Source organism: Canis lupus, chromosome 9 (assembly GCF_011100685.1).
Source record: "Canis lupus familiaris isolate Mischka breed German Shepherd chromosome 9, alternate assembly UU_Cfam_GSD_1.0, whole genome shotgun sequence".
NCBI classification, from domain to species: Eukaryota; Metazoa; Chordata; class Mammalia; order Carnivora; family Canidae; genus Canis; species Canis lupus.
In genome coordinates this window covers 1,322,679-1,350,376 of record NC_049230.1, presented here as the reverse complement: position 1 = coordinate 1,350,376, position 27,698 = coordinate 1,322,679, and the positions used below count along the sequence as shown (strand labels likewise).

General features: G+C 61.4%; 4 protein-coding genes across 7 annotated transcripts; 2 read left to right on the top strand and 2 right to left on the bottom strand.

Annotated features, from left to right (window-relative positions):
- Positions 1–2,296: 2,296 nt before the first annotated feature.
- On the bottom strand, positions 2,297–3,520 carry OXLD1 (oxidoreductase like domain containing 1). The gene is made up of 2 exons (XM_038546326.1): positions 3,418–3,520; positions 2,297–2,878 (listed from the first exon to the last, which is right to left on the bottom strand). The coding sequence occupies exons 1-2, from the start codon at positions 3,475–3,477 to the stop codon at positions 2,459–2,461; spliced, it is 480 nt and encodes a 159-aa protein (XP_038402254.1). The 5' UTR covers positions 3,478–3,520; the 3' UTR covers positions 2,297–2,458.
- Positions 3,521–3,621: 101 nt separating this feature from the next.
- On the top strand, positions 3,622–8,747 carry CCDC137 (coiled-coil domain containing 137). Of its 2 annotated transcripts, XM_038546322.1 has the most exons (6): positions 3,622–3,747; positions 4,066–4,199; positions 5,626–5,848; positions 7,373–7,455; positions 7,588–7,667; positions 7,803–8,747. In XM_038546322.1, the coding sequence occupies exons 1-6, from the start codon at positions 3,632–3,634 to the stop codon at positions 8,016–8,018; spliced, it is 852 nt and encodes a 283-aa protein (XP_038402250.1). In that variant the 5' UTR covers positions 3,622–3,631; the 3' UTR covers positions 8,019–8,747. The 2 variants fall into 2 exon arrangements, with proteins under 2 accessions (XP_038402250.1, XP_038402249.1); XM_038546321.1 differs by lacking the exon at positions 3,622–3,747 and having other exon boundaries at positions 3,874–4,199.
- A 1,843-nt stretch (positions 8,748–10,590) lies between these two features.
- On the bottom strand, positions 10,591–12,872 carry ARL16 (ADP ribosylation factor like GTPase 16). Of its 2 annotated transcripts, XM_038546324.1 has the most exons (5): positions 12,789–12,872; positions 12,478–12,536; positions 12,009–12,122; positions 11,346–11,461; positions 10,591–11,199 (listed from the first exon to the last, which is right to left on the bottom strand). In XM_038546324.1, exons 1-5 carry the CDS (start codon positions 12,847–12,849, stop codon positions 11,028–11,030), a joined length of 522 nt encoding a protein of 173 aa, XP_038402252.1. In that variant the 5' UTR covers positions 12,850–12,872; the 3' UTR covers positions 10,591–11,027. The 2 variants fall into 2 exon arrangements, with proteins under 2 accessions (XP_038402252.1, XP_038402253.1); XM_038546325.1 differs by lacking the exon at positions 12,789–12,872 and having other exon boundaries at positions 12,386–12,512.
- A 206-nt stretch (positions 12,873–13,078) lies between these two features.
- Positions 13,079–27,204, top strand: HGS (hepatocyte growth factor-regulated tyrosine kinase substrate). Of its 2 annotated transcripts, none has more exon segments than NM_001286956.1 (22): positions 13,079–13,118; positions 14,261–14,345; positions 14,681–14,756; positions 15,133–15,225; positions 16,737–16,860; positions 18,131–18,183; positions 18,704–18,772; positions 19,384–19,508; positions 20,793–20,871; positions 20,945–21,043; positions 21,159–21,266; positions 21,849–21,887; positions 21,965–22,108; positions 22,186–22,245; positions 22,823–23,030; positions 23,441–23,613; positions 23,686–23,826; positions 23,910–24,087; positions 25,783–25,916; positions 25,990–26,109; positions 26,278–26,367; positions 26,658–27,204. In NM_001286956.1, coding segments are annotated over 22 exon segments (2,346 nt in total). In that variant the 5' UTR covers positions 13,079–13,081; the 3' UTR covers positions 26,769–27,204.
- The last annotated feature ends 494 nt before the right edge of the window (positions 27,205–27,698 follow it).

The window sequence follows — 27,698 nt, the reverse complement described above, 5'->3', positions numbered from 1 at the left end:
ACAACCACCGGAGAAGGGCAAGACTCTGCTAAAGCTGCTTGTCTTCAAAGCAAAGAACAAACTGAGCTGGCTGTTGTCTTGGGACCCCCCCCCCCCACTTTGTCCTCTGACCTTCAAAAAACCTGTCTTCACAGCCCCCAGCGTCCTGTGTAGTCAGGCCACTATCTACTCTTTTGGGCTCACCTTCTCTCTCTCACCTCACTCTATATGCTCCCAGCCCCTTTTCCACCGCAGGATCTTTGCATCTGGGATCCCTGGGTGGCGCAGTGGTTTAGTGCCTGCCTTTGGCCCAGAGCGTGATCCTGGAGACCCAGGATTGAATCCCACGTCAGGCTCCCGGTGCATGGAGCCTGCTTCTCCCTCTGCCTGTGTCTCTGCCTCTCTCTCTCACTGTGTGCCTATCATAAATAAATAAAAATTAAAAAAAAAAAAAAAAAGGATCTTTGCATCTGCTGCACCGTGTACCTGTCTCATTGCCTCTTCCTGGGGCCTCAGAGCGCTGCCCAGGGGTCACTTCCTCAGGGCAACCCCTCAGGATAGACCAGGATGCCTATTTCATAGGGACTCATGGAGGCTACAAGTCCTTCACGTTTACAGTTGTACACCTGGATGACGCTCGTGTTGACCTGTCTTCCACGTCAGAGCAGCACGCAGCAGCCGTTTCCAGTAGACCCCAGCTTCTAGCCCAGCGCCAGACACGACACAGGTGGTCAACCAGGCCCGTGACACAAATGAATGAACAGACAAGACCCACACCTGGGTGATTCTGGGCGAGCCTGGAGCTGGCACCTCGGGCATCCCCGACTCCCGTGTGCTACGTGTCGGACGAGCTCACCTGGCTGCAAGGACAAGGTGGCTGCCCTCTGGAGACATCTCACACCGCACAGCACTCCGCTGTGACGCTTGCTCTCTGCAGTGGGGCTAATTTAGTGGGATCCTCCAGATGTGCACCTGCACACACGCACAGGTGCGTACAAAAAAACCTCTGCGTCTCGGATGTAAGCCACGGCCTTGTGGAGCCTCGGAGCCCACCACGCATTGCTGTGCTGCTGTCTCTGGGGAAAGTCTTTCTCTTTCTGGGACATTTTCGAACTTGTAGGAGAATGGGTTAAACGGGCAGCTCTCTGAGATACAGCCTAATAGAGCTGTGTCACCATAAACCAGATTTCTCCGGCAGCCCGGGTGGCTCAGCGGTTTAGCACCACCTTCAGCCCAGGGCGTGGTCCTGGAGACCTGGGATCGAGTCCCACATCGGGTTCCCTGCAGGGAGCCTGCCTCTCCCTCTGCCTGTGTCTCTGCCCCTCTCTGTCTCTCGTGAATAGATAAAAATAGAATCTTTTAAAAATAAATAAACCAGATTTCTCTGAACCATCCAAAGCCTCCGGAAAGGAGGCACGTAGCTGTCCAGAAAGACAGCCTGAACTACAGGCATCTGACGAGGCACCGCGTTTTGCTTCCATTCTCTCGCCCACACATCTCTATGGAACACGCTAGCTTTATGTTAAAGCTCCTCCCTGGGAAGGCCTGTTTACCAGCTCAAACCCGTCATGGATTTATGCTACAACCTTAGCTTTTCCTTTAGATGAGAGAAAACACACACAAGGTCCTTGGCCTCTGCTCCATCTAGGCCGCTGGTATGAGCGCCTGGGCTTGCTGGGGGAGGGAGATAAGTGGGGTTAGTTCCATGATGGGGGTGAGCAGGAGGTGGAGATGGGCAGTGGGGGCCCAAAGATAAAGTTCTTCCTGGGCTCAACGGTCCTGTGGCCAGGTCTGCAGCTGAGGACCAGGCTAGTGCCAGGAGGCTGATTCTAGGGCTGATGCCGGAGGCCTCCGGGTCCTTACACCTGGCCAGTTGCCTCAATGGTCGTGGCTAAGTGGGTTGGGAGGGCTGGAGGGTCAGGCCCCTGCGGGCTGATGCACGGCTTTCTACCTGGCTGCTGAATGGGTTGTCTCCCCAGGAGCCCTGCAGCTGGAAGAACGGACCCTTCCCAGGCTGCCGACCGGGGTTCCTGCCTGCCAAGGGCTTTGCCAATGGCAACTTCATGGGACTGGGTGATCCTCCCTCGGCCACTGAGAATAACCAGAGCTGACCTCGGGGCAGGACTCCTGGGGTGCGGGGGCATGGAAGGGGGCTCCTGGGGTTGTCATTATGCGGATATTCAAAGCAATGGATCTTACTTCACTTGTATAGGTTGGTGAAAGCTATAGGCTGACGATAACACTTGGATGGCAACCCCAACCTGCTTTCTTCGACAACGTAACTTAAGTCCTAAGGGAACAGCACAGAAACCTCCTGTCCAACCACAAGAACTTATTTATTCTCAGATAAAGTCAGTAAATGATGCTTCCTACTGCCGTCTGACACCTGCCACGTGAAGGGCCGAGAATAAAGCTCTGTGTTGCTCCCTGTGGTGGAGCCGTCTGGCTGGAGCCTGTGTGGTTGTTCGGGTGAGTCGGCTCAGCCTCCACTCCTCACTCGGAGCTGGATCTCCAACCTGAGGAAGGCCTTGAGGTTCTGGTCAGCCACGTGTTCCTCCAGGGCAGCCAGGGCGCGCTCCCCACCATCCTGGTAGTGCTGCAGCAGCGCATCTGCGTACTCCACCCACACGCAGTTGGGGCAGCCACTCATGCAGCAGTTTGTGGGGAGCTGGAGCTCAGGGGGCGGGGCATACGGGGCTTCTGCAGGGCCCCCGCCGGGCAGGGAGGACTTGGGCTGCCTGGTGCCATCTGCACCTGATGGACAGCCCACCTCTGCGTGGTCCTTTCCAGACTCTCCGTGGCCGTCACGGACCTGGATCCGGGCCTGAGGCCTGTAGAGAATGCTGCTGCCTCCGGGAAGCCTTGGGTGCGGGTCCCAGCTGCAGAGTGGCCGCGGCCCCTAAGAGGACAGATGCTCGTGAGGCCTTGCCTGCCCCCAGCTCCGGGGGAACTGGCAGGGGGCTCAAGGTGGTGCGTCTCTGCTTCCTCATCTCCCAGGAGACCTGAGATAGGTTACTTCGCCTGCAGACTCGGTTTACCCTCTGTGACGTGGATGTAAGGGCCAGGCAGATGCTGAGTCAGGGACAGGCAGTCCGTGCACACTCCAGCAGGTGCGGGGGGCGGGTAGGTGGCACCCCACCGTGGGCAGAAATGGGGGCAGGGTGGAAGTGGCTCCTCCCTCCCTCTACCGGGCTGGGCCATCCCCCGCGGCCCTGGCCTCCCCCAGGTCACCGCCCAAGGCCCCGAGGGCAGCCCCCTCCCCCCAGAGGCACGGTTGCGCCCTTCTGTGCCTTCTCCGGCCCGGGCCGCACGGTCCTGTCCCCTGCTCTGCCGTCTCCGGGCCCTCGACCCTGCCGCGCCGCCTCGGCCTCACTGGCGCGAGGAGCAGGAGCAGGAGCGCGGGTCCCCGGCCTCCCGCACGCGCCCGCCGGTACTTGCCGCAGCGCGCGCAGCAGCTGCCGCCGACCGGCCTCCCCCGGCCAGGCTCCGCAGCAGCATCCTCTGCACACGCGCGTCGGCCCCGCCGGCGGCGTGACGGGCAGCCACCCTGGCCAACGGGCGGCGGGCTGAGCGCAGGAAGCGGAAGTGGCGGCGTGGGGCGGGGCCCGCGGAAGGGCGGAAGTGCCTTGGCCCGGGAGCGCCCGGCGTGGGGATGGCGGCGGCCCGACGCGGAGGGGCTGCGCCCGTGTGCCCGGGGGGTCCAGGGCGGCCGCAGGGGCGGCAGCCGCCGGGGAAGCAGCGCTCAGCGCCGTGGCCCGGGCCGCGCAGGTGGGTCTCAGCGCCCGCGCTCCCTGCCCGCCCCGCTCTGCCCGGGGGGCGGGCGCGCCGGAGGATCGGCTTGGGGGGGGGTGGTGCGGAGGCTCCAGGGTCTCCGGCCGGGCACTAGGCAGCTGCCCTCCCGCCCTCCTGGGCCAGCGCCTGCGAGAACCCAGCGCAGGGGCGGCCCCCGGGCAGGATGCGCCCTCGCCGGGCCCGCACCCCAGCAGCCAGGCGGCCTGCCGGTGCCCTTGCCAGCCCAGCTTCGGCGCCTCTGACTCCGCCTATGCCGAACCTAGCTCGCGTCCCACCCTCCTATTCTCGCTCCAGCAAAGAAAAGAAGAAAGTGAATTGCAAGCCCAAGAACCAGGATGAACAGGAAATCCCCTTCCGCCTCCGAGAGATTATGAGGAGCCGCCAGGAGATGAAAAATGCCACCAGTAACAGGAAGAGGAAGAGAGAAGGTAACGTGCAGGCCCGGGCTGGGCGGCGATGCAGCTGTGTGTGTCCCAGTCCCCAGCTGCCTGGATGTGCACCCGGGCTTCAGCAGAAGAAACCCGCCAGCTCGCGGTGGTCCGAAGGTGCAGGAGCACGTGGGGCTCTGACCAAAGGCTGGTGTCCCCAGGGCCAAGGAGGTGGCTGGCAGCAGGTGGCAGCGTGGTTTCAGATGAGGCTTTTTTTTTTTTTTTTAAGATTTTAACTTATTTATTCATGAGAGAGAGAGAGGCAGAGGCACAGGCAGAGGGAGAAGCAGGCTCCATGCAGGCAGCCCGACGTGGGTCTGGATCCCGGGACCCCAGGATCACACCCTGGGCTGAAGCTGCTAAACCGCTGAGCCACCTGGGCTGCCCTCAGATGAGGTTTCGACAGAGCCCTCTTGTAAGGATTGTTGATTCCCGCCCCCCAAACTAGCAGAGATCCATCCGAAGGGATGATGGGTTCAGATGTACTTTGAGAAACGATCTCTGAAACAATTGAGGGCTTGGGCAGGGCAGGCCAGTGAAGCTGTTGCAAAATGATGTGGGGAGAAGTGGCTGTTTTCCGGAGGTGAAGGAGGGAATTGATGAAACCCTGCCTCCCCCAAAAAGCTTACCTTTCCAACCCCTCACTCAAGGCCGGGTTGGGTGCGTACCTGTCAGCCTCTGCCAGAGAGGACACGGAGAATGGAGTCTGGCTTGTTGGTGTTTTGCGCATATACGTTTGTCTTCTCAAGTTTTTACATCGATTTTTTTGTAACCTTCTGGTTTTTCATTGGGAGGTATACGGGTATAAAGAGATAGTGACAGAGGCAGGGAAGGTGGGAAGTACAGTCGGTGTACTGGCGCCAGCGGAAGGTGGCACATTTTGAACTGTGCTTTACTGAACTGGTTCTTAGTTTGGGTTATTTAAGACCTACAGTCACACACAGTGGTGAAAGGTATAAGGTATGGCATAGCGCCCCTCCCTGTCTCTGAATCCTGCTCCTCCACCTGAAACAAAGCACTGTTCATCCTCCCATATACCTGCCGCAGAGAAATACCACACAAGTTCTCATGTATCCATGATGGAAAAGCTACACGTTCCTTCTGTGCATTGGTTAACGTTCTGGGTTTGTGCGGTGAATCGTTACATAAACGGGGTAGTGATTCACCGAGTCCCCAGTTGACTAATGTTTAGGTTATCTGGCTGTTTTCCTTTTGAACAGAGCTGTGGTGGATGTCTTTGATGCCCAGCAGTGGGCGTGCAGATCCCTCCGCGTGGCTGCCTGAGCTGGGCATTGCAAATCCTCTCTAGCTCCCGTGGTTGGGCTGCCCCCACTTACTGGAGTCTGGTCTTCCCTGTGGCTCCGCACAGGGACAGGAGCATGGAGCCCCCCAGCACCACACCCCCGACATCTCCTTTTGTCCTCAGCCCAGGTGGCCTTCAGAAAGACACTGGAGAAGGAAGCCAAGGGAGTGGAGCCGGACATCGTGGTCCCCAAATTCAAGCAGAGGAAGTGGGAGTCTGAGAAGGCCTACGTCCAGCGAATGGAGCAGGAGGCCCAGCACGTGCTCTTCCTCAGCAAGAACCAGGTGGTCCGGCAGCCTGAGGTGCCAGTGGCTCCCAAAAAGGAGAAGTCGGAGCGGAAGAAAGCGTGAGTAGGGGTGAGGTAGGGATCCTGTGACTGTTCTCTGCGGTGACAGTGTTTTCTTGCTGGGGGACCAGCACCCCACCCCACGACTCAGGGGGAGCACAGAAGGAAGTGAAAACCTGGTTGGTTGCTGAGCGTTTTTCTCTCTGTCAGAGCTTCTTAACCCTGGGGGTTCAGGGAGCCTCTGAATCCACAGAACTCGTGGCCTAGCTTTGTCTTTGCCTTTCTCATCAAGGGGGGCCAAGAGCCAGATGAGGTCGAGGGCAGTTGTAATAGGGGAGAAGGGGAGATGAGGCTGATGCTCGCTCAGGAAGGCTTGCTGGCTCCTGGGGGACCATGGTTGCCCGCTGGAGATGGGTACTGCAGGTGGGGGATCCCACGCGGCTCTGGGGCTCCCCTGCTTCTGCCTGGCTGATGCCACCTCTTCTCCGAGAACCTGATCTGGGGTCGTTTCCCTGAAGTTGGGGGGCCTTCAGCTGTGACCTCTTTCGGTTCCAGTGCCTCATCTGTAAAGCAGGGATACTGGCATGTCCAGCGGGGGCTCGGGTGAGATCCTTGCAGGGTTCCTGAGGGTGGCATCCGGCACCAAGAGGGAGCCTACCACCAGCTGTAGCTCCTCTGCCCCCCAGCCTTGTAGAAGCCTGGGAAGGAAGCCATGGGCCGCCTCCCTGGGCCTGTGGGCAGGGGCTGAGAGGTGGTTTTTTTTTCTTTTATAGATTTTACTTATTCCTGAGAGACACAGAGAGAGGCTGAGACACAGGCAGAGGGAGAAGCAGGCTCCCTGCGGGGAGCTCGATGTGGGACTCAAGCCCAGGACCCCGGGGTCACGCCCCAGGCCAAAGGCAGATGCTCAACCACTGAGCCACTCAGGCACCCATGGGAGGTTGTTTCAATAAAAAAAGAGCTCTTTGAGATGTTCCTGCCATAACTGTGGTTTTTGAGATGAGCTGCTCCAAGCTTCATTTAACAGCTGTGAGGGTTGCAGATGGTCTGCAGCCTCCTGGGGCTGCCCGCACCCGAGCGCTCTCCGTACTGGTAGTCAGCTCAAGTGACAAAAAGTACGTCACAGAAAACTGTCCCACGTGCCACCTAGAGCCGCAGCGATCTCCTGAACACAGTGCTGCTCTATGAGACCGTTTAGGTGCAGCAGCACAATCCACATTGGGGCCAGTGAGTCTTGGGGTGGGGATGGGGGGCATTGTATACAGCACGGCCAGCAACAGCCTGGCCTCTACCCCTGAGGTGCCAGGAGCACCCCACCCATTGTGACCACCCAGAATGTCTCCAGGTGTGCCCTAGGGAGCACAGTGTCCCCCACTGAGAACGTGGACTTGGAACTCTGGGGCCTGCTGTTCAGGGCCCCCTCGGGCGCATGGCTGTGGGGGTAGGTGGTTGCCAGAGTGGGGACTTGGCAGCAACTCGCTGGGCTCTGCTGTGGGGCATCCTCCTGGACAGGGGTGACCTCTGCCTTGAGTCCGATGAGGTGAGACTTTAGGAGTCTGAGCAGCATTGTGCTTTCTTTCTCAGGTTCCAGCAACGGCGACTGGATAAAATCCGGCAGAGGAGGGAGGAGAAGGCAGCAGAAAGGCTGGAGCAGGAGCTGCTCCGAGGTAGCTCTTCCTGGGCACCTATGTGTCAGCGGGGTTGGGGGGTGGCAGGCGGCCGATGGGTGGCCGGGTCCTGGGGCCCGGGGTTGGTGGTTGCATGGGCAGAGGCATCAGTGTGCTCCTCTGTCCCCCCAGACCCAGTGAAGTTTGGCGAGGTGGCCCTGCAGCCCCCAGAGCTGACTGCCCAGCCCAGGTCGAGCGCGAGCAGGGGCCAGGTAAGTAGGCCTGGTCGGGAGCCTGCATGGAATGCCACATTCTCACCAGGCATACAGCTGTTGGACCAACACGGGTTCTTCATCATCTCCCCTCCTTCCTGAACCTGGCATCAGTCTTCCATCTCTGTTCTTTAGCCTGGGAAGAAATCGCTGATGCTGAGGAAGCTTTTGAGCTCTGGTGGCATGTCCCAGTCTCTGACCACGTCACTGGCCCGACAGCGGATTATTGGGGAGGAGAGAGAGCGGGCCGTGCAGGCCTATAGGGCACTGAAGAAGCGGCAGCAGCAGGGGACTCAGTCACCACAGCCACCCCACCTCGCTTCCAGGAAGAAGGCAGAGACGTGTCTGTGACGGCAGGACCAGGGCATCCACGCCTGTGTGGGGGGAGGACGAGTACACGGCCTGGAACACACACTGGGACTCTCAGGGGCCCCCATGGACTCGCTCTCTGGTGCAGAAGGCTCCAGGCCTTTGCTCTCATTTTTTCTCCTTAGGATGGCTCTCCTGTGAGTGACCGTCTGCTTGTGTGTCTGAAGTCCCCATAGAGTGGCCAACAGCTGTTTGGGACACAGTCGGGCACACCTAGCCTCATTCCCCTGAAGCTGGCATCACTCACAGCTTTGTTCTGAATACTCAGGTCCAGGCTGAGATAACTCAGGGCCACTTTAGGGAGGACAGTCCTTAAACGCCAGTCCACTGGAGAGACTAAATGCCAGTCCACTGGAGAGACCGTGCTCGCTCGGCCGAATCTAACTGAAGCTCTGTGGGGCTGAACAGCACAGCATGGCTGAAAGCACAGGCCAGGCAGCAGGTCGGGGTCCACATCCCTACAGAGGCAGGTGGAGCCCACCCAGGCTCTCACTGGGGTACAGAGACTGATGGCACCACCCACACCTAGTGGGTTTGAGAGGAGGTTGGTTGGGGAAAAAAGAGGTATGAAACCGTGTGATGGCAAGGACAGGACCCTGGCCCAGGTCCTGCCTGTGGTTAGAAAAAGGCGATGTGGGAATTCCTGCCAACCACAGGGCCTGGTGAGGTTTGACCCTTCCACGAGAGCCGAGGGAGGGAAGAAGGGAGGGCGGGCGGGCGGGCGTGCATGTCCAGACAGCAATGTGCTTAAGACCTTAAGGGGAGAGTCCTGCTGCTCCTACCCTGGTGAGGACAGCACCTGGCTCTGCTTGGGCTCACCAGTTCTGGCTCTGTAGCTGGCAGACGTGGGCCTGGACAGTCCAGGAAATGCTCTATCTCAGCCTTGGCCAGGTGGCCCTGCAGTATGGCCCTACACAGGCAGTGTGCTCTGTGGGATCCTTCTTTTGCCCTTGTTTGCATCCTTTATTTATTTATTTATTTTTTAAACTTGAGTTAAACAAACTTAAGTTGAAGTTGTATTTGTGCTCGAGGGTGTCTTTCTGTGTGGTGGGGGCCCTGTCCTACATTGGGTGACCAGGAGTGCTAGGCGCCCTGCAGCAGCCAGGACTCAAGCCAGGTCTCCAGTGGCAGTGGGGTGGGCAGCACGCCTGCTCCTTCAGTGGCTGGCACCCTTTCTGCGGTAAGATTCCAGGACGTGGCACAGTGGCAAGACCAGGACTGAACGAGTCCCTGAGAAATGCCCATGCTCCTGGACGTGTTGCCAAGCGTGGCACTAAAGCAGGAAGATGGAAACAGGTTGTGGCTGGAGGAGGTCTGCCTTTCACAACCAGGTTCACCAGTCACATGGCATATGGAATCCTCTCAGGCCTGTCAGAGTGTCCCCAAAACTCAACAACTTGGCCCGGGGTAGCTTTATCATGAGATGTCACCAGATGTAAAGTTTGAGGTGGAGCCTGTGCCAGGGGGCCACCCCTGAGAGATGGTGCCCAGACTGGGGTCACCCCAAAGACAGCCAGGTGCTTGTCTCCTGAGCGTGCACGGTGTGTAACTGAAGCGGGGCGGGGTGGGGGTGGTGGGTGAAGGCTGGGGACTCTGGGTGCCAAGTTGTCTGAAAGCCACAAGGACTTCATCCTGGGGTGGAGGCCATTCACACCCAGGGCTGCATGGGGCGATTCACGGGACAGTGACGCAGCACACAGTGATCCCAGACTTTCCAGAGAGGAGCACGTCCACGGGGTGGGTGGGGGGCAGAGACTCAGCCCCAGGGGCCCCGCAAGAGCTTCTCGGAGGCATCCAACTCCTGTATACAGACCCTGGCAGCGAAGTAGCCAAGTGGAAACTGCGGCTGAAGCCTGGGCCCTGCTCTGCTCTGCACGTCCGGAGGCCCTACTAGCCTCACCCGCCAGCTGAGCTGAAGAAATCCATCTGTAGGAAACACCACCACACCCGGAGCAGAGGGCTTAACCCCAACCACAGTGGGCTGAACAGCAGCCCTGAGAACATGTCTCATTGTAACCCTGGGGACATACAAGCGTGACCTTATTTTGACAAACGGTCTTTGCAGATGCAACTAGAGATCTCGAAATCATCCTAGATTTAGGGTGGGCCCTAGATCCAGTAACGGGTCCCTATAAGGAGAGAAGGCCACATGCAGAGGCAAGCATTCTAGTTCCACAAGTCACAAGCCAAGTTCTATGGAGAACTGCCAGCAGCCACTTGAAGCCAGAAAAGCAGCAAGGAATGCATTCTGCCTCATAGCCTCTAGAAGGAACCAGCGCTGCGGACACCTTGCTGTTAGTTTTTTGACCTCCAGGACCATGAGCATAAATTTAGGTGGCTGTGAGCCATCAAGTTGGTGACAATTTGTTACGGAGACCCTAGGATACGAATACACCCGACAGGTGTTCTGCAAACCCCCCAGCTGAGATCAGGATGAGCTTGCCAGGACCTCCTGCGCTCTATCAGAGCCGCCCCCACGCTCGCCTACCCGTGGGACCCCGATGCCCTCCTGGGCACACATGTGCATTCGGCACGTGAACTAATGAAAACACTGTTCTCGTTTTGACTCCAGGCTTGGTTCTTTCTATGACAGCGGCCTCACACATGTCGGCATGTCAGAAACTCGTGGGTACGATCTGTACCACAGTCAAGAGACCAAGTCTGCGGGGCTGTGCAGCGCAAACACCTCTGGGAAAGAGCAGTCCTGATGGGAAAGGAGTAGATTCCAGGACGGCAGCAGGACACCCAGCCACCCTGCAAGCCCAGCTTCCTCTCCCTGCCGTGGGGACAATTTTTTCATTCAGAGGCCAGCTATCAGGAGTCTCTGTAACTGGGGTGCCTCAGTTTGCCCATCACTGCAACTCAGGCCAGGAGCCCCTCGGCTTGTGTTGGGTCATCCCGTCCCTGACGAGTAGAGATCGCTGGAGGCCGAACGGTGCTATTCTCTGCCTCCTCCCCGGAGCTAGCCTGTCACACTTCTGCTCCAGGTGGTCAGCGGTCAGGCCTGTGGGTGTCCTGGAGCCAGTGCATGACCTCAGATAAGCCAGTGCCCTTGTGGGCACTGATTTCTGCCGTGGTGATGTTCTGCTTGGCACAGGCAATGATGTCTGGGAGTCTGATCAAGGACTTCATCTCCTCGATGGTCATGTAACAGGGCAGATCACTAGAGCAGAAGCAGCACGCAGTCACGGTGTGCTGCCACAAGCCCATCCCAGCCCTCGCCGCCCCATGAGCCACCCTCCTGGCTATGGTCCAAGGGAGCTCCTCCCCAGGGGCACCCCACACTCCTCCAGGAGGACAGACCCCTACATTTTATTGAAGAGTATCAGGACTGATGCTTCTGCGAGTCCTTCTGCAGAAAGAAGACCCAGGAGTTGCACACAGGATGCGGACAGCTGAGTGGGGTTGGCGGCATCCATCATGAACTGGGGAAGAAAATGCAGACCAAGACCACCCCATGAGGGAGACATTGCCAAATGCCCTCCTTTGGGCATCGAGACCTTGCTCAGAAAAGCAAAATGACTTTTAAACAAACGACTTTGGGGTCAGGGGAAATAGAGGAAATTGAATTGCACGAGAGTGACCTGGTGTCACTTGTTTCCACCCATGTGGAAGCCTCTCTACTCGTGTGGCCGTCACTTCTCCCAGGAAGGGTCCTGGGATTTGGGGCCAGGCCTTGCTAGGATGGAACAAACCCACAATGGGTACAATTCAATAGTCAATATTAAAACACACCCATGGGAACACCGCAGACAGCAAGCGCCTTACAAATGGAAAATAAACACTTCCGCCAGCAAGCCCCACACAGGCTGTGCATCAGCTCTGGGGCAGGAGCACTAGGGATCAAACTGGGGTCCCAAAAGGAAGCCACTGGAAGCTGAGTCCTGTTCCCTTGACTAGCTAGCATCACTGCCCAGGAACCCAAACTCCTGCCCAGCAATGCCCAAAGCAGCCCACCAGCTGCTGACCTACCAGGAGACAATGGCAATCTCCATAGTAGCTGGGCCAGATGGGGCCCATGCAGCCCCCCAGCTCCCGGATGGTGATCTTCCTCGGGACCACGATGTCTGTCAGGTCGGTGCCCACCTGTGGGAAAAAACCAGGAAGCATTAAGGACACAGGCGCTTCTCCACTGGGAACGTCCACTAGCCTAAGGCCCAACACACCGGCTCTCAGGGGCTTAGACCGTCAAGCACAACCCCAAGCAAAGAAGGTGAAACTGGCTTCCAAGGGCCAACGCCCTAACCCCAGAGCTGACTGGCCGCGGCTCCAACACCCACCAGCGGGTCGGCCTCTGGGGGACCAGCTCCGTCCCAGGGGGCAGGCTCCTCCCCGTGACACCGGCTCACCTGCCGCGGGCTGCCCTAAAACACCGACCGGCCGGACTCCAGGCCCCAGAGGGTACCCGTTTGTGCCAACCCGCGGGAGAGCGGAAGCCTACCGTGGGCCGCGTCGGGGGGGGGTCGCCCAGGTCGCCCTTCCCATCCGCGGAGCTCAGCTGTGCGGGCCGTCAAGGATGCGGAGCCAGGCAGGGAAGGCGGCGGCGGCCGGAGCCCGCCCCGGGCCCCCCCGGGCGCCCCAGCCCCGCCCCCCCGGGCGCCCCGCTCCCCCAGGTGTCCCAGCCCCGCCCCCCCGCGCCCCAGGCCCCCGCGCCCCCGGGCGCCCCAGCCCCGCTCCTCCGGGCGCCCCGCTCCCCCGGGGTCCCAGGCCCCCCACCCCCACTCCCGGCCCCCGCCCCGCGCGGAAGGATAGTCTGCAGCCTCTTCACCAACAGCGTCTTGCCGACGCCCGCGGCCCCCAGCAGCAGACACATCGCGCCCCCGCCCCCGCCTCGGGCACGCGGCGCAAGTCCCGCCCCCCCGCGCCCTCATTGGATAGGCCTGACGTCCGAGCTGCTCATTGGCTCTGGGCGCTCGCCGTCCCCAGGGCCGCCCGGCCGGAGCCGCGCCTGTGCGCGCGCCCGAGGGAAGGCGGAAGCGGAAGTCGGGGGCGCGCCGGTTCGCCGCCGAGAGCGCCGCGGCGTCGGGTCGGGGTCCGGGGTCGCCATGGGGCGCGGCAGCGGCACCTTCGAGCGTCTCCTAGGTAACGCAGCCCCCGCCCCTCGCGCTGGCCCGCGTCCGGGGAGCGGCGGGGGGCGGCCGCGGCGCGATGCCGGCCCCGGGGTGTGGGTGGGCGCGGCGGTGCGGGGACCCGGCGGGCGCTGGGCGCGGGCTGCGACCCGAGTGGGCGAGGGCGCGCGGAGGCCGGGCGGGCGGCGGCCTGGAGCCCCCGCGGCGCGGCCTGCGAGCGAGCGGCCGCGGGCCCTGAGTCACGGAGGCGGGCACCTGCCCCCGACCGCGCGGACTGCGGGGCCCGACGGTGCCCGGCGCAGCGGCTCCGCGCTCCCGCGCCGCCCCCCGGGACCCCGTCCGCGCCGCGCCCTCCGCAGCCTCGCGGCGTCACCCCAGGGCCACGGCGGGCTCGGTGTCGGGGGCGCCCCAGCGGCGGCCCGGAGCCCGCCTGCGTTTTCCTCGGGTGTGGCTTTGGAGGAGACCCCGAGGAGGCGTGCTCCTGTGGGCTGAGGACGGTTCGGGCCCCGAGATCCGCCGCAGCTTACCAGCAGGCCAGTGCCACCCGCACCCCGCGGCGCCGGGACGAGGGCCAGCAGGCCGGGGCGCACCCGGGCACCTGCCGGAGGTCAGCCCGGCCCGGCCCCCAACGCTTGAAGCAGGGACCCGAGTCGGCGCCGCGTCCTGTCCAGCCTTGCCCCGCTGACATCCCAGCGGACAGGCTAGAGCCAGGGAAAGCCAGGGACCCCGAGGCAGGAGGTGGCCCGGCGTGGGGTGAAACCCCGCCTGGCTCTGCGCCACGCTGTGCCACTCTGGGCAGCGACCTCGCTTCTCGGCCTCGTCGTCTTTGTTCGTAAAGACGACGGACACAGGACGCTGCTCAGGAGCTCGTGTAAGACCTCAGATCACGCTGGGTGTCTGGAAGGGCACTTGGCACGCGAGTGCGTGAGTGCACGGCAGGTGCTCGGCGTTAGTAGTTTTCACGTCGTCTGCTTTTTTTCGGGGAACACAGCACCCTCGTGGTTATCGGGCGCCGAGAGGATTTTCATCGGTGTCCCGTTCAGCCCAAGTGTTTTCAGTGGGAACGAGGCGGTCTCTTCTCCCCATTGCGGAGCTGGGGGACCACCCAGGGAACTGCAGAGGACAAGCCCTGGTAACGGTGTGCTTTTGCCTTAGACAAAGCGACCAGCCAGCTTCTGCTGGAGACCGACTGGGAGTCCATTCTCCAGATCTGTGACCTCATCCGCCAGGGGGACACGCAGTAAGCGAGGGGGCTCTGTCTGCTCAGAAGCGGGGGCTGGCAGCATGGCGCTCTGGGCTTGCCTGCTGCACACTGGTGCCCCAGGATCCCGCAGTGTCCTGCCCTGACGGGAGTCGACCACATTAGACCTTAAGTGGAGAATCGAGTGGTCTCCGCACTGGGGTTTCTGGGATCTGGGGACAAGGAAAGGGTTTTCTCGGTACAGCCTGGGGGTCCTTAACATTTGCTTGGGGATTTTGAAGATCGGGGTGGGGGGCTTTTCTCAATTTAACTTCTAAGATACGTGTTTTTTTTTCACCTTTTTTTTTAACTAATACTCTTTTTTTTTTTTTCAGAGCTAAATATGCCGTGAGTTCCATCAAAAAAAAAGTCAACGACAAGAATCCCCATGTGGCCTTGTACGCCCTGGAGGTAACTAGACCCCTGCATTCCGGCCACCTCAAGGGTCACCCCCACCCCACCCCAGTGTCTGGAGGGCAGAGACAGGCTGACCCCGGGGCCTTGCCCACCTGCCTGGGGAGTGAGGGTAGGTAGAAGCAGCTGTGATGGAAGGCAGTGCCTCAGCTGCCCCGCCTGAAGCTGACAGGCTTAGGGCCCAGAGGGTGATTCTGGTTCCTGAGCCTCATTGGAAGAGAGGACGGTCAAAGGAGCACACAGCTTGGGTTGCTGCCTGACCCAGAGCTGCCACATGGACTCTTGTGGGGCCAGGTGGCCTGAGGTGGGCCTGTCCCAGGGGCAGTCCCTGCCCAACCAGTGGCCCCACCCTTCCCTTCCTTGGGTCCTGCAGGTCATGGAGTCTGTGGTGAAGAACTGTGGCCAGACGGTGCACGACGAGGTGGCCAACAAGCAGACCATGGAGGAGCTTAAGGAGCTGCTGAAGGTGGGCGCTTGGTAGGAGGCAGCGGGGTCCAGAGCAAGGAGAGGACACAGTTACCCTGAGGCTGGGCCTGTGCTTTTCTGGGTGTTTGCCAGCACCTGAGGCAGGAGCAGTGCTAGGCAGACAGAGGACAGGAAGACGGGTGTTGGTGGTTTCTGCACCTCGAGCATCCCAGGCTGGTGATGTCAGGGGGTGCTGTGTCTGGGGACACGGAGGAGGCTCTGCTCTACGGGGTCAGGAAAGGCTTCCCAGGGCAGGGTTCAGAGCCTCACTGGGTGGCGGAGGAGGAAGGGAAGGAGCGGTGTGGGGATGAGTATGAGCGGGGTGTGTGGGCAGAGGCCTGGGAGGAGCACCAGGGGCAGCTGGGTGGGTCCCATGTGCAGAGCCAGTGTTCTGAGCATGGAGGTGTGTGAGCCTGACGTGTTTACGGAAGGAGAGCTGGGGCACATGGCGCAGCAGGGATGCCTTGGGAAGTGGGCTCCACACCCTCGGTTTGTAGAGCCCCGAGAGAGTGTGCTGCACGGGCCACTGCCCCCCGGCCCCATAGGCTGGTGTTGCCTACCTGCAGGGATTGTGATGTGGGTGGTGACACCAGCAGGTTGTGTGATGCAGAGCAGGTGGTACAGGGGTGCACCTGTTTCCTGAGGTGAAAGGGTGGCCCACAGGGTGAGGCGAGTAGCGGAGCCCCGGATGCCGTGTCTGCTGCCCCTGGTGGCGGGGGGCTGCTGCTCTCTGGCCTGTGTGGGCTCGCGTGGCTGAGAGCCCTGCCAGGCCCTGAGCTGGGCCCCGACCGGTGACCCGGCCAGTCCTTACTGTGGCCCGGCTGAAGGAGCAGGAGGGTTAGTACTTCTCGTGTCACGCGATCGTGTCCTGTTTGTGCCGCGTGTGGTCTGAGTCGGCTAGTGCCCCCTGGAGAGGAAGGGTTACAACGGAGAGGAGGAGTTCAGGACTGGACACATCACGGGCAGGAACCAGAGGGCTAGTGCGTGAGCTGGTCGGCATTTCTACGCAGCAGCTTTCTCATCCTGCCATCTTTCTGAGCATCCCTCAGAGCTCTAGGAACCTGGCTGGTGTTGCTCTAACCCGGTGGACGTGGCGGCTCTGCATGCCCGCTGCCCGCCCCCCGGGCTGGCTGCACGGCTGCCCCCTCAGTGCGGGTCTCGTGGGCTCCCCCTGTTAGAGCCTGGCGTTTGCTGGAGCCTCCCTGCGGTCAAGCTCCTGGGGCAGGAGGAAGATTCATGTGGTTTTGGGGAGCTGGGCTCCCGGGGTGCCCTAGCTTCTCCTAGGGCAGTAAGGAAGGGTCGAGCCCTGAGTGGGCAGGTAGCCACGACGGGTTCGTTTGAAGGACGGGGCTTCAAGGAGGAGGGTTGGGCCTAGAGAGTGGGTCTGTGCTCGGCCCGGTGTCCCACCCGGGGCCGTCCCTGCTCTGCCAGCTGCGATGTCACAGGGAGACATCCCTGGTGTTGGTGTCTTGCGCAGCCCTCGTCACACTCTTCCTCCTCCTTTCCGTGCAGAGGCAGGTGGAAGTAAACGTCCGAAACAAGATTCTGTATCTGATCCAGGCTTGGGCGCATGCCTTCCGGAACGAGCCCAAGTACAAGGTGGTCCAGGACACGTACCAGATCATGAAGGTGGAAGGTGAGCTGGGCGGGGTCCGTCCCAGGCCCAGGACACAGCCTCCAGGAGCCGAGGGGCAGCTCTGTGCCAGGCGGAGCCAAGGAAGGCTGTGTGCACCCCGTGATGGCACCCCACTGCGTGACGGGCGGCAGTAGGAAAGTGGAGTGGGGGTCCCCGTGGACCCCCTGCCTTTCCCGACCTCACACCCAGTCAGGGCAGGACAGGGCATGCGGCAGACAACACACACATGGGGAGAGTTAGCAGAGGAGCTAATTCCCGAGCGTTGGGTCCTCGGGGGGAGGGAAAGCTGGGGGCCCTGGCCTCCAGGCGGCTGGTTGAGCACCAAGGGTGGGAGAAGGCTGGATAGCAGGCAGCTTCTGTGCCGGGCCTGAATGTGAACAAGCCAGTGAGGAGGGCTGCTGCCAGCATCCTGGGCGGGACTCGCTTCCGGGCCCCGGGGCCATGGTGGACCGGTGACAAGGCACAGGGGGTGGCAGCCTGCAGGAGCGGCTGGGGTGGGAGCTGAGGTGCCCTAAGAGTGGTGGGAAGGCCTGGGAGGCATTTAGTGGGGCTGTGACAGGCGAGGGACCTTTTCAAGGCCTCTTCTGGGCTCATCCCAGCCATTGTGGTGGCCACCCAGATCTGCTGGGGCTTGGTGAGCAGGGCAGTGGACTCAGGCCATAGTGCCCACGCTGGGCAGCAAGAGAGAGAGGGCTGGGGTGCACCCACCTGTGCAGAGGCCCTGTCCTGAGGCGTGGAGCAGGAGCAGCATCTGGATACTATATGAGGGTCCCGTCCATGCCGCTGAGCTGGCCTCAGGCCCCCAACACTGGACGTTGGACATGGGATGGTGGGTGTACACCCACGTTCACTTTCCTGGAAGGGCATCCAAAGCTTTATGGAGTCCCCAAAGTTATGTGCCTCAAAATAAGCTTGGGAATCCATTTGAAGAGTTGTGAGAGATACAGTTGGCCAGAGCATGGGGCCAGGAGCCAGACAGGAGGTCCAGGCCAGACCTGTGGGGCCTGGACATGGTGGGAGCGAGGCCAAGCTCCCTGCCCTAGGATGGGGCAGCCCACGAGGAACCACCCTGGGGACAGCTGGCCCACTTATGCCCCCGGGCGCCCTCGCCTGGTGCCGGGTCACTGTGCTTGCTGCCCAGGGGCTCTGGGCCTCCTTTTGTAGGTCTGCTTAGGGAGATGGATGCCCAGAGCTAGGATGTGGTTCCTGAAGGTCTCGGGGCAGACCAACCAAGGTTGTCACAACAGTGACCATGGTCTCCTCTCTCCAGGACACGTCTTCCCAGAGTTCAAGGAGAGTGATGCCATGTTTGCTGCAGAAAGAGTGAGTTCACGAGGTGCTGGGGATCTAGCAGTTACCTGTGTTTTGTTTTGTTAAGTTTAAGTAACCTGTACACCCAGCATGGGGCTTGAACTCATGACCCCAAGATCAAGAGCCACATGCTCTTCCAACAGCCAGCTGGGTACCCCAGGAGCTAGACTGCTTTGAGGAAGCGGAAGGGAAGCCGTGGGTCCCGGCTTTGGGAACGTCGGTGGGTGAGCTGCCGTTGTGGAACGTGCAGCCGTGCTTTGCAGGCTGAGTTTGGAATGGGGCTCAAGGTGTCTTCATGCCACGGCCAACGGGTCACGTCCTTGAGACAAACATGGACCTTGAGCTGCGGCGAGAAGTCTCGCTGTCACATCTTTAGGAAGCAGCGTCCATTTGCGGTGGCTCATGCCTCGCTGCAGACTCGGCCCTTGGCCCCTGACCCCCGAGCCCACGCTGGGTCTTCTCCTGTCTGTGGGAAGTCGGGATCTCGCCGGGAGGGTGGGCGCTGTGTGATCCTGATTCTGTCTGCCCCCAGGCCCCCGACTGGGTGGATGCTGAGGAGTGCCACCGATGCAGGGTGCAGTTCGGGGTGGTGACCCGCAAGGTGAGTGTGCCTGCCCCGGGGCCGACCCCAGGTCCCCGCTGTCCCCACGAGGCCACTGGGGCCACTCCAGGTCCGTTTTCTCTTGGCTGTGACCTCGTGATGCAAGGAGCAAATGCAGCTCCTAGCTAGGCGGTGAGCGTGTGAGCATGGTCTCCAGGGGGTCCTGTGTCCATGGTCTGTGCTGTGGGATGAAGCTTGGGTGAGGCTGCACTCCCCAGGGGGCAGGGAGAAGCCTCGAGAGGCTCCGGTGTGCGTGGCAGCATGCGTGGCCTGGGCCAACAGCCTTCTGGCGGCGCCTGTCTTCCTACTGCGGCACAGAGGCCTGGGGCCAGGGCGTCTGAGCAGCCTCACTGGAGCCACCATCAGCAACATCTCTTACCTCCGCACAGCTCACACATGATGTTCACGAGTCTGTCTTTTTAGTTTGACATTTTTACCCCAAACGACTGCTGTTAAGAGCCTGGAAGCGTGCCGTTTCCCTAGGGCGTTTGTGGCGCCCACCTGGGGAGGCCCAGGCTGGTGCGCCCTGCGGCAGGCAGTAGTGGGCAGGGTTGGTGCGAGGGGCCACTGGCCCAGCACAAGGCCGCACGCTGATGCGCTCCATGTCACAGCACCACTGCCGGGCGTGTGGCCAGATCTTCTGCGGCAAGTGCTCTTCCAAGTACTCCACCATCCCCAAGTTTGGCATCGAGAAGGAGGTGCGCGTGTGTGAGCCCTGCTACGAGCAGCTTAACAAGTGAGTTCCCTGCTGGGTGCAGGGGGGCCTGGCGTGCTCGGGGACGCTGGGCTTCTATCCCCGCCGTCCAGCCGCAGGGCCGGGACGCGCCCAGGGTCTGACACCTGCCAGCCAGTTGCTTAGGCTTGTTTTTTGGTCTGTCAGCTTTTTAAATTTTTTTTTTTTTTTTTTTTTTTAGCTTTTTAAATTTTTTTATAAGATTCTTTCTTTCTTTCTTTCTTTCTTTCTTTCTTTCTTTCTTTCTTTTTCTTTCTTTCTTCTTTTCTTTCTTTCTCTTTCTTTCTCTTTCTTTCTTTCTCTTTCTTTCTTTCTTCTTATTTATTTATTCATTCATTCATTCATTCATTCGAGAGACAGAGGCAGAGACACAGGCAGAGGGAGAAGCAGGCTCCATGCAGGGAGCCTGATGTGGAACTCGATCTGGGGTCTCCAGGATCACACCCTGGGCTGCAGGCAGCGCTAAACCACTGCGCCACCGGGGCTGCCCGGTCTGTCAGGTTTTTTAACTTTTTAGTTTGGAAGTAAAACTTAGAGAAGAATTGCAGGAGTGGGAAGCGGACCCCACACGGTGCGGCCTCCCCCCAGGTCCCTCGGTGTGGCTGTGGCCGTGGGGCTCACTTGCGTCCCCCTCTGTACGGGCTCTCCCACATGCCGTGTTCGTTGTGAACCTGTGCGGGTACCCAGTCCTTGTACCTGAGACTCCCGGGAGGAGTGTGCTTGTGGGACCAGCACACCACTGGCAGGCCGGGACATGTGATAGTAGCCTGGCGCCGGCCCCTGGTTTGTGTTCCTGTTCTGGTTCCACTGAGTCCCAGCTGTGTCGTGTGGCAGTTATGCCCCTGGCAGGCCTGCCCAGGTCCACAGCACACGCAGGTGGCTGTCACGCCTCCTTGGCTCCTGTGACCTGTGTGCAGCCTTTGTCCTGAGGTGTGCTTCTGCTCTGGGTGCGACCCCAGGATGCAGCTGTCTCCCTCGGTGCAGCCGCACTGAGGTCCCTGCTGTCCGTCTCCCAGTGTCAGCGATGGGAGCTCATCCCTTGGTTACGTGGTGACTGCAGGCTGCTCCCCTGGAAAGTTCCTTTCCCACGTTTGAACCTCGTTTCCAGGAGAGGGGCTGGGGTTTAGACCGGGTGACGTGCCCGGGGTCCTGCGTCCGAGGGACAGCAGAGCTGGTGTGAGGGACCAGTTTTTGTCCAGAGTGTGACCTGTGGCCCTAGTGTTGTTCTGTGGGGATGCTGGGGGCCAAGGGGTGGCGCTCAGCCACCCAGCGTCCTCTCGCTCCCAGGAAAGCAGAAGGAAAGGTGTCATCCACGACAGAGCTGCCACCGGAGTACCTGACCAGCCCTCTGTCCCAGCAATCCCAGGTACTGGCCCCGGGTCCCTGGGTCCCCAGGGGTGCCTTGCCCCGGGCCCTGCTCACAGCCTCTCTGTCCCTAGCTGCCCCCCAAGCGGGATGAGACGGCCCTGCAGGAGGAGGAGGAGCTGCAGCTGGCCCTTGCTCTGTCCCAGTCTGAGGCCGAGGAGAAGGAGAGGATGGTGAGTGGGGCGGGCTCCCCTGGTGTGGGGGTGCCGGGCCCCTGGATGTCTGGGGGGGTACCGGAGTGTAGAGGCTTGGCCCACCCAGGCCAGGACACTTCCTACCTCTCTACAGAGACAGAAGTCCGCCTACGCCGCGGCCACAGCCACATACCCCAAGGCGGAGCCCGCGCCCGTGGCGTCGTCGGCGCCCCCTGCCAGCAGCCTGTACTCCTCGCCGGTGGTGAGCCCGCTCCCCTGCTGGGCCACCGGTCTGTGGGGGGAGGGAGGGCTGTTCCAGAAGATGGGTGAAGATGCCTGATCCAGCAGGTGCAGGTCAAGGTCCGGCCTGGCCGTCCCCAGCTCTCTGCTCCTGGTCAGAGTTCCCTGTAGGGCAGAAAAACGCTGGGAAGGCTGGAGACCTCCATAGAGTGAGAGGGGGGCAGGCAAGCCCTGGGGTCAGGGTGGCCTGGCTATCTCCAGCCTCGGCCCCCCTGCACCATGTAAGTGGGGTGTCGGTGGGACAGAGGTTTAGGAAGTCGTGGGCTCCGTGGGCTCTGGGCGGGGGCGGGGCCAGGCGCTCGAGGGCCTAAGAACAGCCCTGCCAGCCCACGCTGGGACCGGCCGTGTGGCTGCAAGGAAGCCGGCGGGATACTGCCGGCACCTTGCTCACGGTCACAGAGCTCCTAGGGCCCCTCAGCCAGACCGGCCAGTGCCCTGTGCCCACCGTCACCGTCGTGGTACCCAGCCTCCTGAGGGACGGCCCGGGAGGGGCTGGGCAGCGTCTGAGCCTGTGGGTCACCGCTGCTCTGGCCTGTCTCCCCAGACGTCGTCGGCGCCTCTGGCTGAGGACATCGACCCAGAGGTGAGGGCACCCCCGCATGCCGGGCTTTCCCCCTGTCGCTCCTTGGCCCTTGGGAGTGACCCTTGTTGTGCACGCAGCTTGCCCGCTACCTCAACCGGAACTACTGGGAGAAGAAGCAGGAGGAGGCCCGGAAGAGCCCCACACCGTCTGCCCCTGCACCCCTGACGGAGCCGGCCGCCCCACCCGTGGAGGGACACGCAGTCCCAGCCAACGCGCTGGAGGTGGGCTGCTCTCAGCTCCCAGGTGGGGGGGGGTGGGCCACACCGGATGCCCCCCCTCATGCTCTGGCCTTTTCCAGACTCCCCTCCCGGAGACAGACCCTCAGCCCATAGCTCCCTCCGGCGGCCCCTTTGGCGAGGTAAGCTGTGGCTCCCTGACGGGCCTGCCCAGGCACCTGTCTGATAGGGTGAGCCCTGCCTACACTGACCTCCTAGAGGCAAGTCATTCCAGCCCAGAACTCTGCATGGAACCTCGCCGGGCTGGTGGCTGTGGTCCAGAACTTGGCCACATGCTGCCTAGAACGGATCGGGGTATTGTAGGGCGGCCCAGCACCACCTGGATGAGTCCTTGTCCTGTCCTGGGGCTGCTGGGCTCTGTTGGTCATTGGAGTCAGAGACCAGGGTCTCTTCGAGGGAGGCAGGCCCCGTATAGGGGAGGGACAGAGGGGCCATGAACCGGGCTGCCCGAACTCCAGCTAGCTCTGTCCTGGCCAGTGCCATACCCATGTGCAAGAGTTAAGACTTCTTAGGCCTCAGTGTTTGCATCTGTAAAAGGGGGTGCCGAGGGCGCCCTTCACAGCACCACTGGGAGGGAGGGGGGCATGCACAGCAGGCTCAGAGCTCAGCGCCTGGAGTGGTGGGTGCTGCCCCCGCCCAGGAGGCCTGGAGGGCACAGGGGCCGGCTCCACAAGACCCCACCGTGTGTCCCCACAGCAGTACCAGAACGGGGAGTCGGAGGAGAGCCACGCGCAGTTTCTGAAGGCCCTACAGAACGCCGTCACCACCTTCGTCAATCGCATGAAGAGCAACCACGTGCGGGGCCGCAGCATCACCAACGATTCAGCCGTGCTGTCCCTCTTCCAGTCCATCAACAGCATGCACCCCCAGCTGCTGGAGCTGCTCAACCAGCTGGACGAGCGCAGGCGTAGGTGCTGCGGTGCACAGGGTCCTCGTCTCGAGGCCTCACTGTGCCCCCTGGGTGCAGTGTTGTGTGAGCACCTTCCGCGCCGGCCCAGTCGCTCTGGGCATCGGCAAGGTTCTCAAGGGCGGGGCTACCCCAAGGGGCGGCAGCTTCTCAAGAGCCCGTCTCTGAGCTGCAGGCCACTCAGGAGGTAGTCCCAGTGATGGGAGGTGTCCCGCTAAGCGCAAGACAGCCTAAGGAATCCCACCCACAGCCCTGACACTGGGAGCCCAACGGCCAGCCGTGCCCTGATGACAAGCACTCGGCTGGGCAAGGGCGGGCCCAGTGGCCACGGCCCAGAGCCAAAGCCCAGTGTGGGGCAGCCAGGCTTCCCTCCCATGCCAAGCACTCCTGGCTGTGCCCTGTCCCCACAGTGTACTACGAGGGGCTGCAGGACAAGCTGGCGCAGATCCGCGATGCCCGGGGAGCACTCAGCGCCCTGCGGGAGGAGCATCGAGAGAAGCTTCGCCGGGCCGCCGAGGAAGCTGAGCGCCAGCGCCAGATTCAGCTGGCCCAGAAGCTGGAGATCATGCGGCAGAAGAAGCAGGTGTGGTGCTCGGCCCCACTTTGGGGGAGCCAAGGTTGTGGACAGCCCTGATTGCCGCGTTGTGGCCCACAGGAGTACCTGGAGGTGCAGCGGCAGCTGGCCATCCAGCGTCTCCAGGAGCAGGAGAAGGAGCGGCAGCTGCGCCTGGAGCAGCAGAAGCAGACCATCCAGATGCGGGCCCAGATGCCCGCCTTCTCCCTGCCCTATGCCCAGGCACGCACCCAGCCCCGTCCTACCCCTGCCCCCGACTCCAATGATGGAGGAAGCCGCTGACCACTGTCCCTCTTTGTCCCCAGCTCCAGGCCATGCCTCCGGCAGGGGGCGTGCTGTACCAGCCCTCCGGCCCAACAAGCTTCCCGGGCACCTTCAGCCCCGCAGGCTCAGTGGAGGGCTCCCCCATGCACACGGTGTACCTGAGCCAGCCGGCCGCCGCCGCCGCCAGCCCCTACCCCAGCATGCCTGGGGCCGGAGCAGGTAATGGGCCGGGCAGAGGTGCTGCCAGCCAAGATGAGCCCAGACCGCTACTTTTTCTTTTTTGGTTTTGCTTTGCTATAATTTCAGATTTACAGAAAAGTTGAAAGGACAGTACAGTTTTCTGTATTTTCCCAACAATTAACATCGCGTCACAAATCTGCTTGCTCTCTGCACATGCACACGTGTGCACCCACGGGCTTTCTCTCCTAAACCTTTTTAGAGCAAGTGGCAGGCGCGATGCCCTTTGCTCCCGGCAAATGCGAGACCCTCCCCTGTGACCTGGGCATGGATTCCAGGTCGGGAGCCCGAGGCTGTGGTGTGACCTCCACTGTGGGGCTCAGCTCTCCCACAGCATCCCTGTCACACCCCTTGTGCCCACAGGGAACCCCATGGTGGTTGTCTTTAGCTACTCGGCTCCTTGTCATCTTTTTTTTTTTTTTTTTTTAATTTTTATTTATTTATGATAGTCACAGAGAGAGAGAGAGAGAGGCAGAGACATAGGCAGAGGGAGAAGCAGGCTCCATGCACCAGGAGCCCGATGTGGGATTCGATCCTGGGTCTTCAGGATCGCGCCCTGGGCCAAAGGCAGGCGCCAAACCGCTGCGCCACCCAGGGATCCCCTGCTTGTCATCTTTGATCTAGAATGTTCCCACACTGCCTTGGCGTTCTTGCACTCACTTTTCCAAGGTGCTGGCCTGCTGTCTTGCAGACCCCCTCCCCCCACAGTGAGTTTTGTCTTCGTTGGTGTGACCGTCTGTGGCTGTATTTCGGCCAGGCGTCTGGGCGCTGGAGTGTTCAGTGGGAGGGCACAGCCAGCTGCTGGCCGCGAGGCGTGTGGCAGCCTGTCCAGGTTCCTCCCCAGAAGGGACTGGCTCTCCTGTGACAGCCCCAGTCCAGTGGGGAGATGAGACCTATACCTGTGCTTGTTCTTCCTAAATTTTTACCTGCTAGCTCTAGCATCTCCTCTGCTGCGTCTGAGGCTGTCTTTGCGTTTGTCACCTAGTGACTCTGGCACCTTGGCCCTCTCCTGTTGCTAAGGAGGCAGTCTTCCTTCTCCCGTTTGCTTTTTTGTCATCTGCATCAGCATGGACCCGTTTTATTCAAATTTCTTTTCTTTTTCTTTTTTTTTTTTCAAATTTCACAATTGGTTTTGGTGCTCAGACTGTCCCAGGTGCGGGCTGCTCCGTGTTCACGTTGTTGCTCTCAGCCCCGGAGGTAGCCCCCGTGGCCTGGTGTGCTCTGTGGCGACTGTGAGGACACCTGTGTGCACACACCTGGCTCACCTGTGTGGCAGACAGGCTCGCTGACACAGCACGGGGCTCCTCCCCTTTCCACGCCAGCAAGTCTCGTTCTCACGCTCTGTTTGTTCTGTTTGCTCCTGGAACACACAGAACGTGGTTTGGGGAGTGGCAGGCCGAGCCCCGGGGAAGGGGTGCCTGTGACCCGGCGTGGGGTCTGTGGTCCTGTCTTCAGGCCAAGAGTTTCAGGAGGTGCAGGGGCCTGTTTCCCCGGCCCTCCTGCGTCGTCCTGTCACTCCCCGTCAGTAGGGTTTGGTTCATTTCCAGTTCCATTCGGTGTTAGAGCTCCTCACCCATCCTGGATTTTCCTTCTTTTACTTTTGTGAGAATGTGAAAAGTGAACTTGGTTCCCAAAGTCGCAACAGAGGAAATCTGTTGATCTCCTCTCCCTCCGCAGATCCTGGCATGGTGAGCGCCTACATGTACCCGGCAGGGGCAGCCGGCGCCCAGGCAGCCCCCCAGGGCCCCAGCGGGCCCACCGCCAGCCCCGCCTACTCGTCCTACCAGCCCACTCCCACGCAGGGCTATCAGGTAGGTGGGTGGGGCAGCTCCCCTCCCCAGCCAGGGCCCTGGACCTTCTCCCATCACACCCTTCCCTCCACAGAACGTGGCCTCCCAGGCACCGCAGAGTCTTCCGGCCATCTCCCAGCCCCCGCAGTCCAGCGCCATGGGTTACATGGGGAGCCAGTCGGTGTCCATGGGCTACCAGCCTTATGGCATGCAGGTGAGACTGTGTGGCGTCCGGATGGAGAAGAGGCTGGGGGAGCACTGGGTGGGCCCCTTCCCCACTGTTAGGCTCTCCCTGCAGGTGGTCATTTGATTTTTCCAAGTCAGAAATGCCCCCTTTCTTGGCATGCAGGATTCCTTAACGCAGGCTTCACTTCACTTTCAGAGTCTCATGACCACCCTTCCCAGCCAGGATGCCCCTCTGCCGCCCCCACAGCAGCCCTACATCGCAGGGCAGCAGCCCATGTACCAGCAGGTGAGTGTGTCAAGGCTCAGGATGCTGAGCATGGTGGCCGTCCTGGGAAGAACAGTGTAGGCCAGGATGGCTTCCCAACAGACAGCGAGGATGGAACACACCCCACACACATGCACGCAGCAACAGGCACAGATGCCCAAACCACGCGTGTGCCCAGCTCAACCCCACACACTGGTCGGGAGGCCTGGGGGGAACTGAGCCCTGGGGCTGAGAGCAGGGTGGAGCCTCCTGGAGGTGGGAAGGCTGGGGCCTGTGGCAGGAAGACAATGGCTCCTGTGCGGGCCCCCCAGATGGCACCCTCCGGGGGACCCCCCCAACAGCCACCCCCTGTGGCCCAGCCGCCGCCTGCGCAGGGCCCTCCTGCACAGGGCAGCGAAGCCCAGCTCATCTCGTTTGACTGATCCTCGGCCGGGAGCCCGCCATGCAGAACACTATGGTACTCCGAAACCACCGCCTCCGTCTCTAACTAGCGTCGTCCTCCTGCCTCGCTCTCCTACTGCCATGTAGTGTCCCTGCCACAGGCTGGGGGTGGCCCTTCACCCTGCCCGCCCCCGTCCTCTCCTGCTGACTGCCCGTGCCCCCAGCCCCCGTCCTCATCCCCGTCTCCCTGCGTTGGTCTCTGACTCCTTTCCCCAGGGCTGGGCCTCTGAGGGTGGGAGGGAAGGACCTTCTCCCAGTGAGCCAGGGCCCGGGAGGGCTGGCTGGAGTGCCCTCCCATCTGCTCCCCAGAGCTCTCCAGCGTGGCCCCCGAGGTCAGCAGGCGCTCCTGGCCCTCCCAGGAGGGTGGGGGTTTGTCTCCAGCTTCTCTGCTTGAGCCGCCATCTCATCCAGTGCCCTGAGTAGACGGAATGGAACACTGATAATAAAATGTCTTTCAACAAGCGTCTCGGAGTCTGGAGAAGGAAGGTGGTGGGTGGCTGGTCCTGCTTTGCAGGCGCGGTAGGCTCGGCAGGCGGCCACCTGTGCCCAGAGCCAGGCCGGGTCCCACAGCCGCAGCCCCCCCCAGGCTGCGCCCCCCCAGGACCTGCTGGATTCCTCCCCAGTCGGTCCACTCCCAGCCCGAGGATCTCACGCCCGAGGGCCCGACCCCTGGGCGACCCCAGCATTAGCTCCTCCAGGCTCAGGCCGCGTGAGCTCCGCCTGGCCAGCGTGGGGGCGCTGCTCCGGGCCGGGCTCCTAGAAAACGGCCGAGCGGGGCCCCCGGGGCGCACACGCCGGGTGTTGGCGGGGCGCGGGCGGGGCGGGCGGCTGGCGCAGAGCCGGTGCTCACACGTCCTCCGCCCCCGTCACCAGGAATGTCGGGCGGGCACGGACGAGGCTGCCCGCAGGTG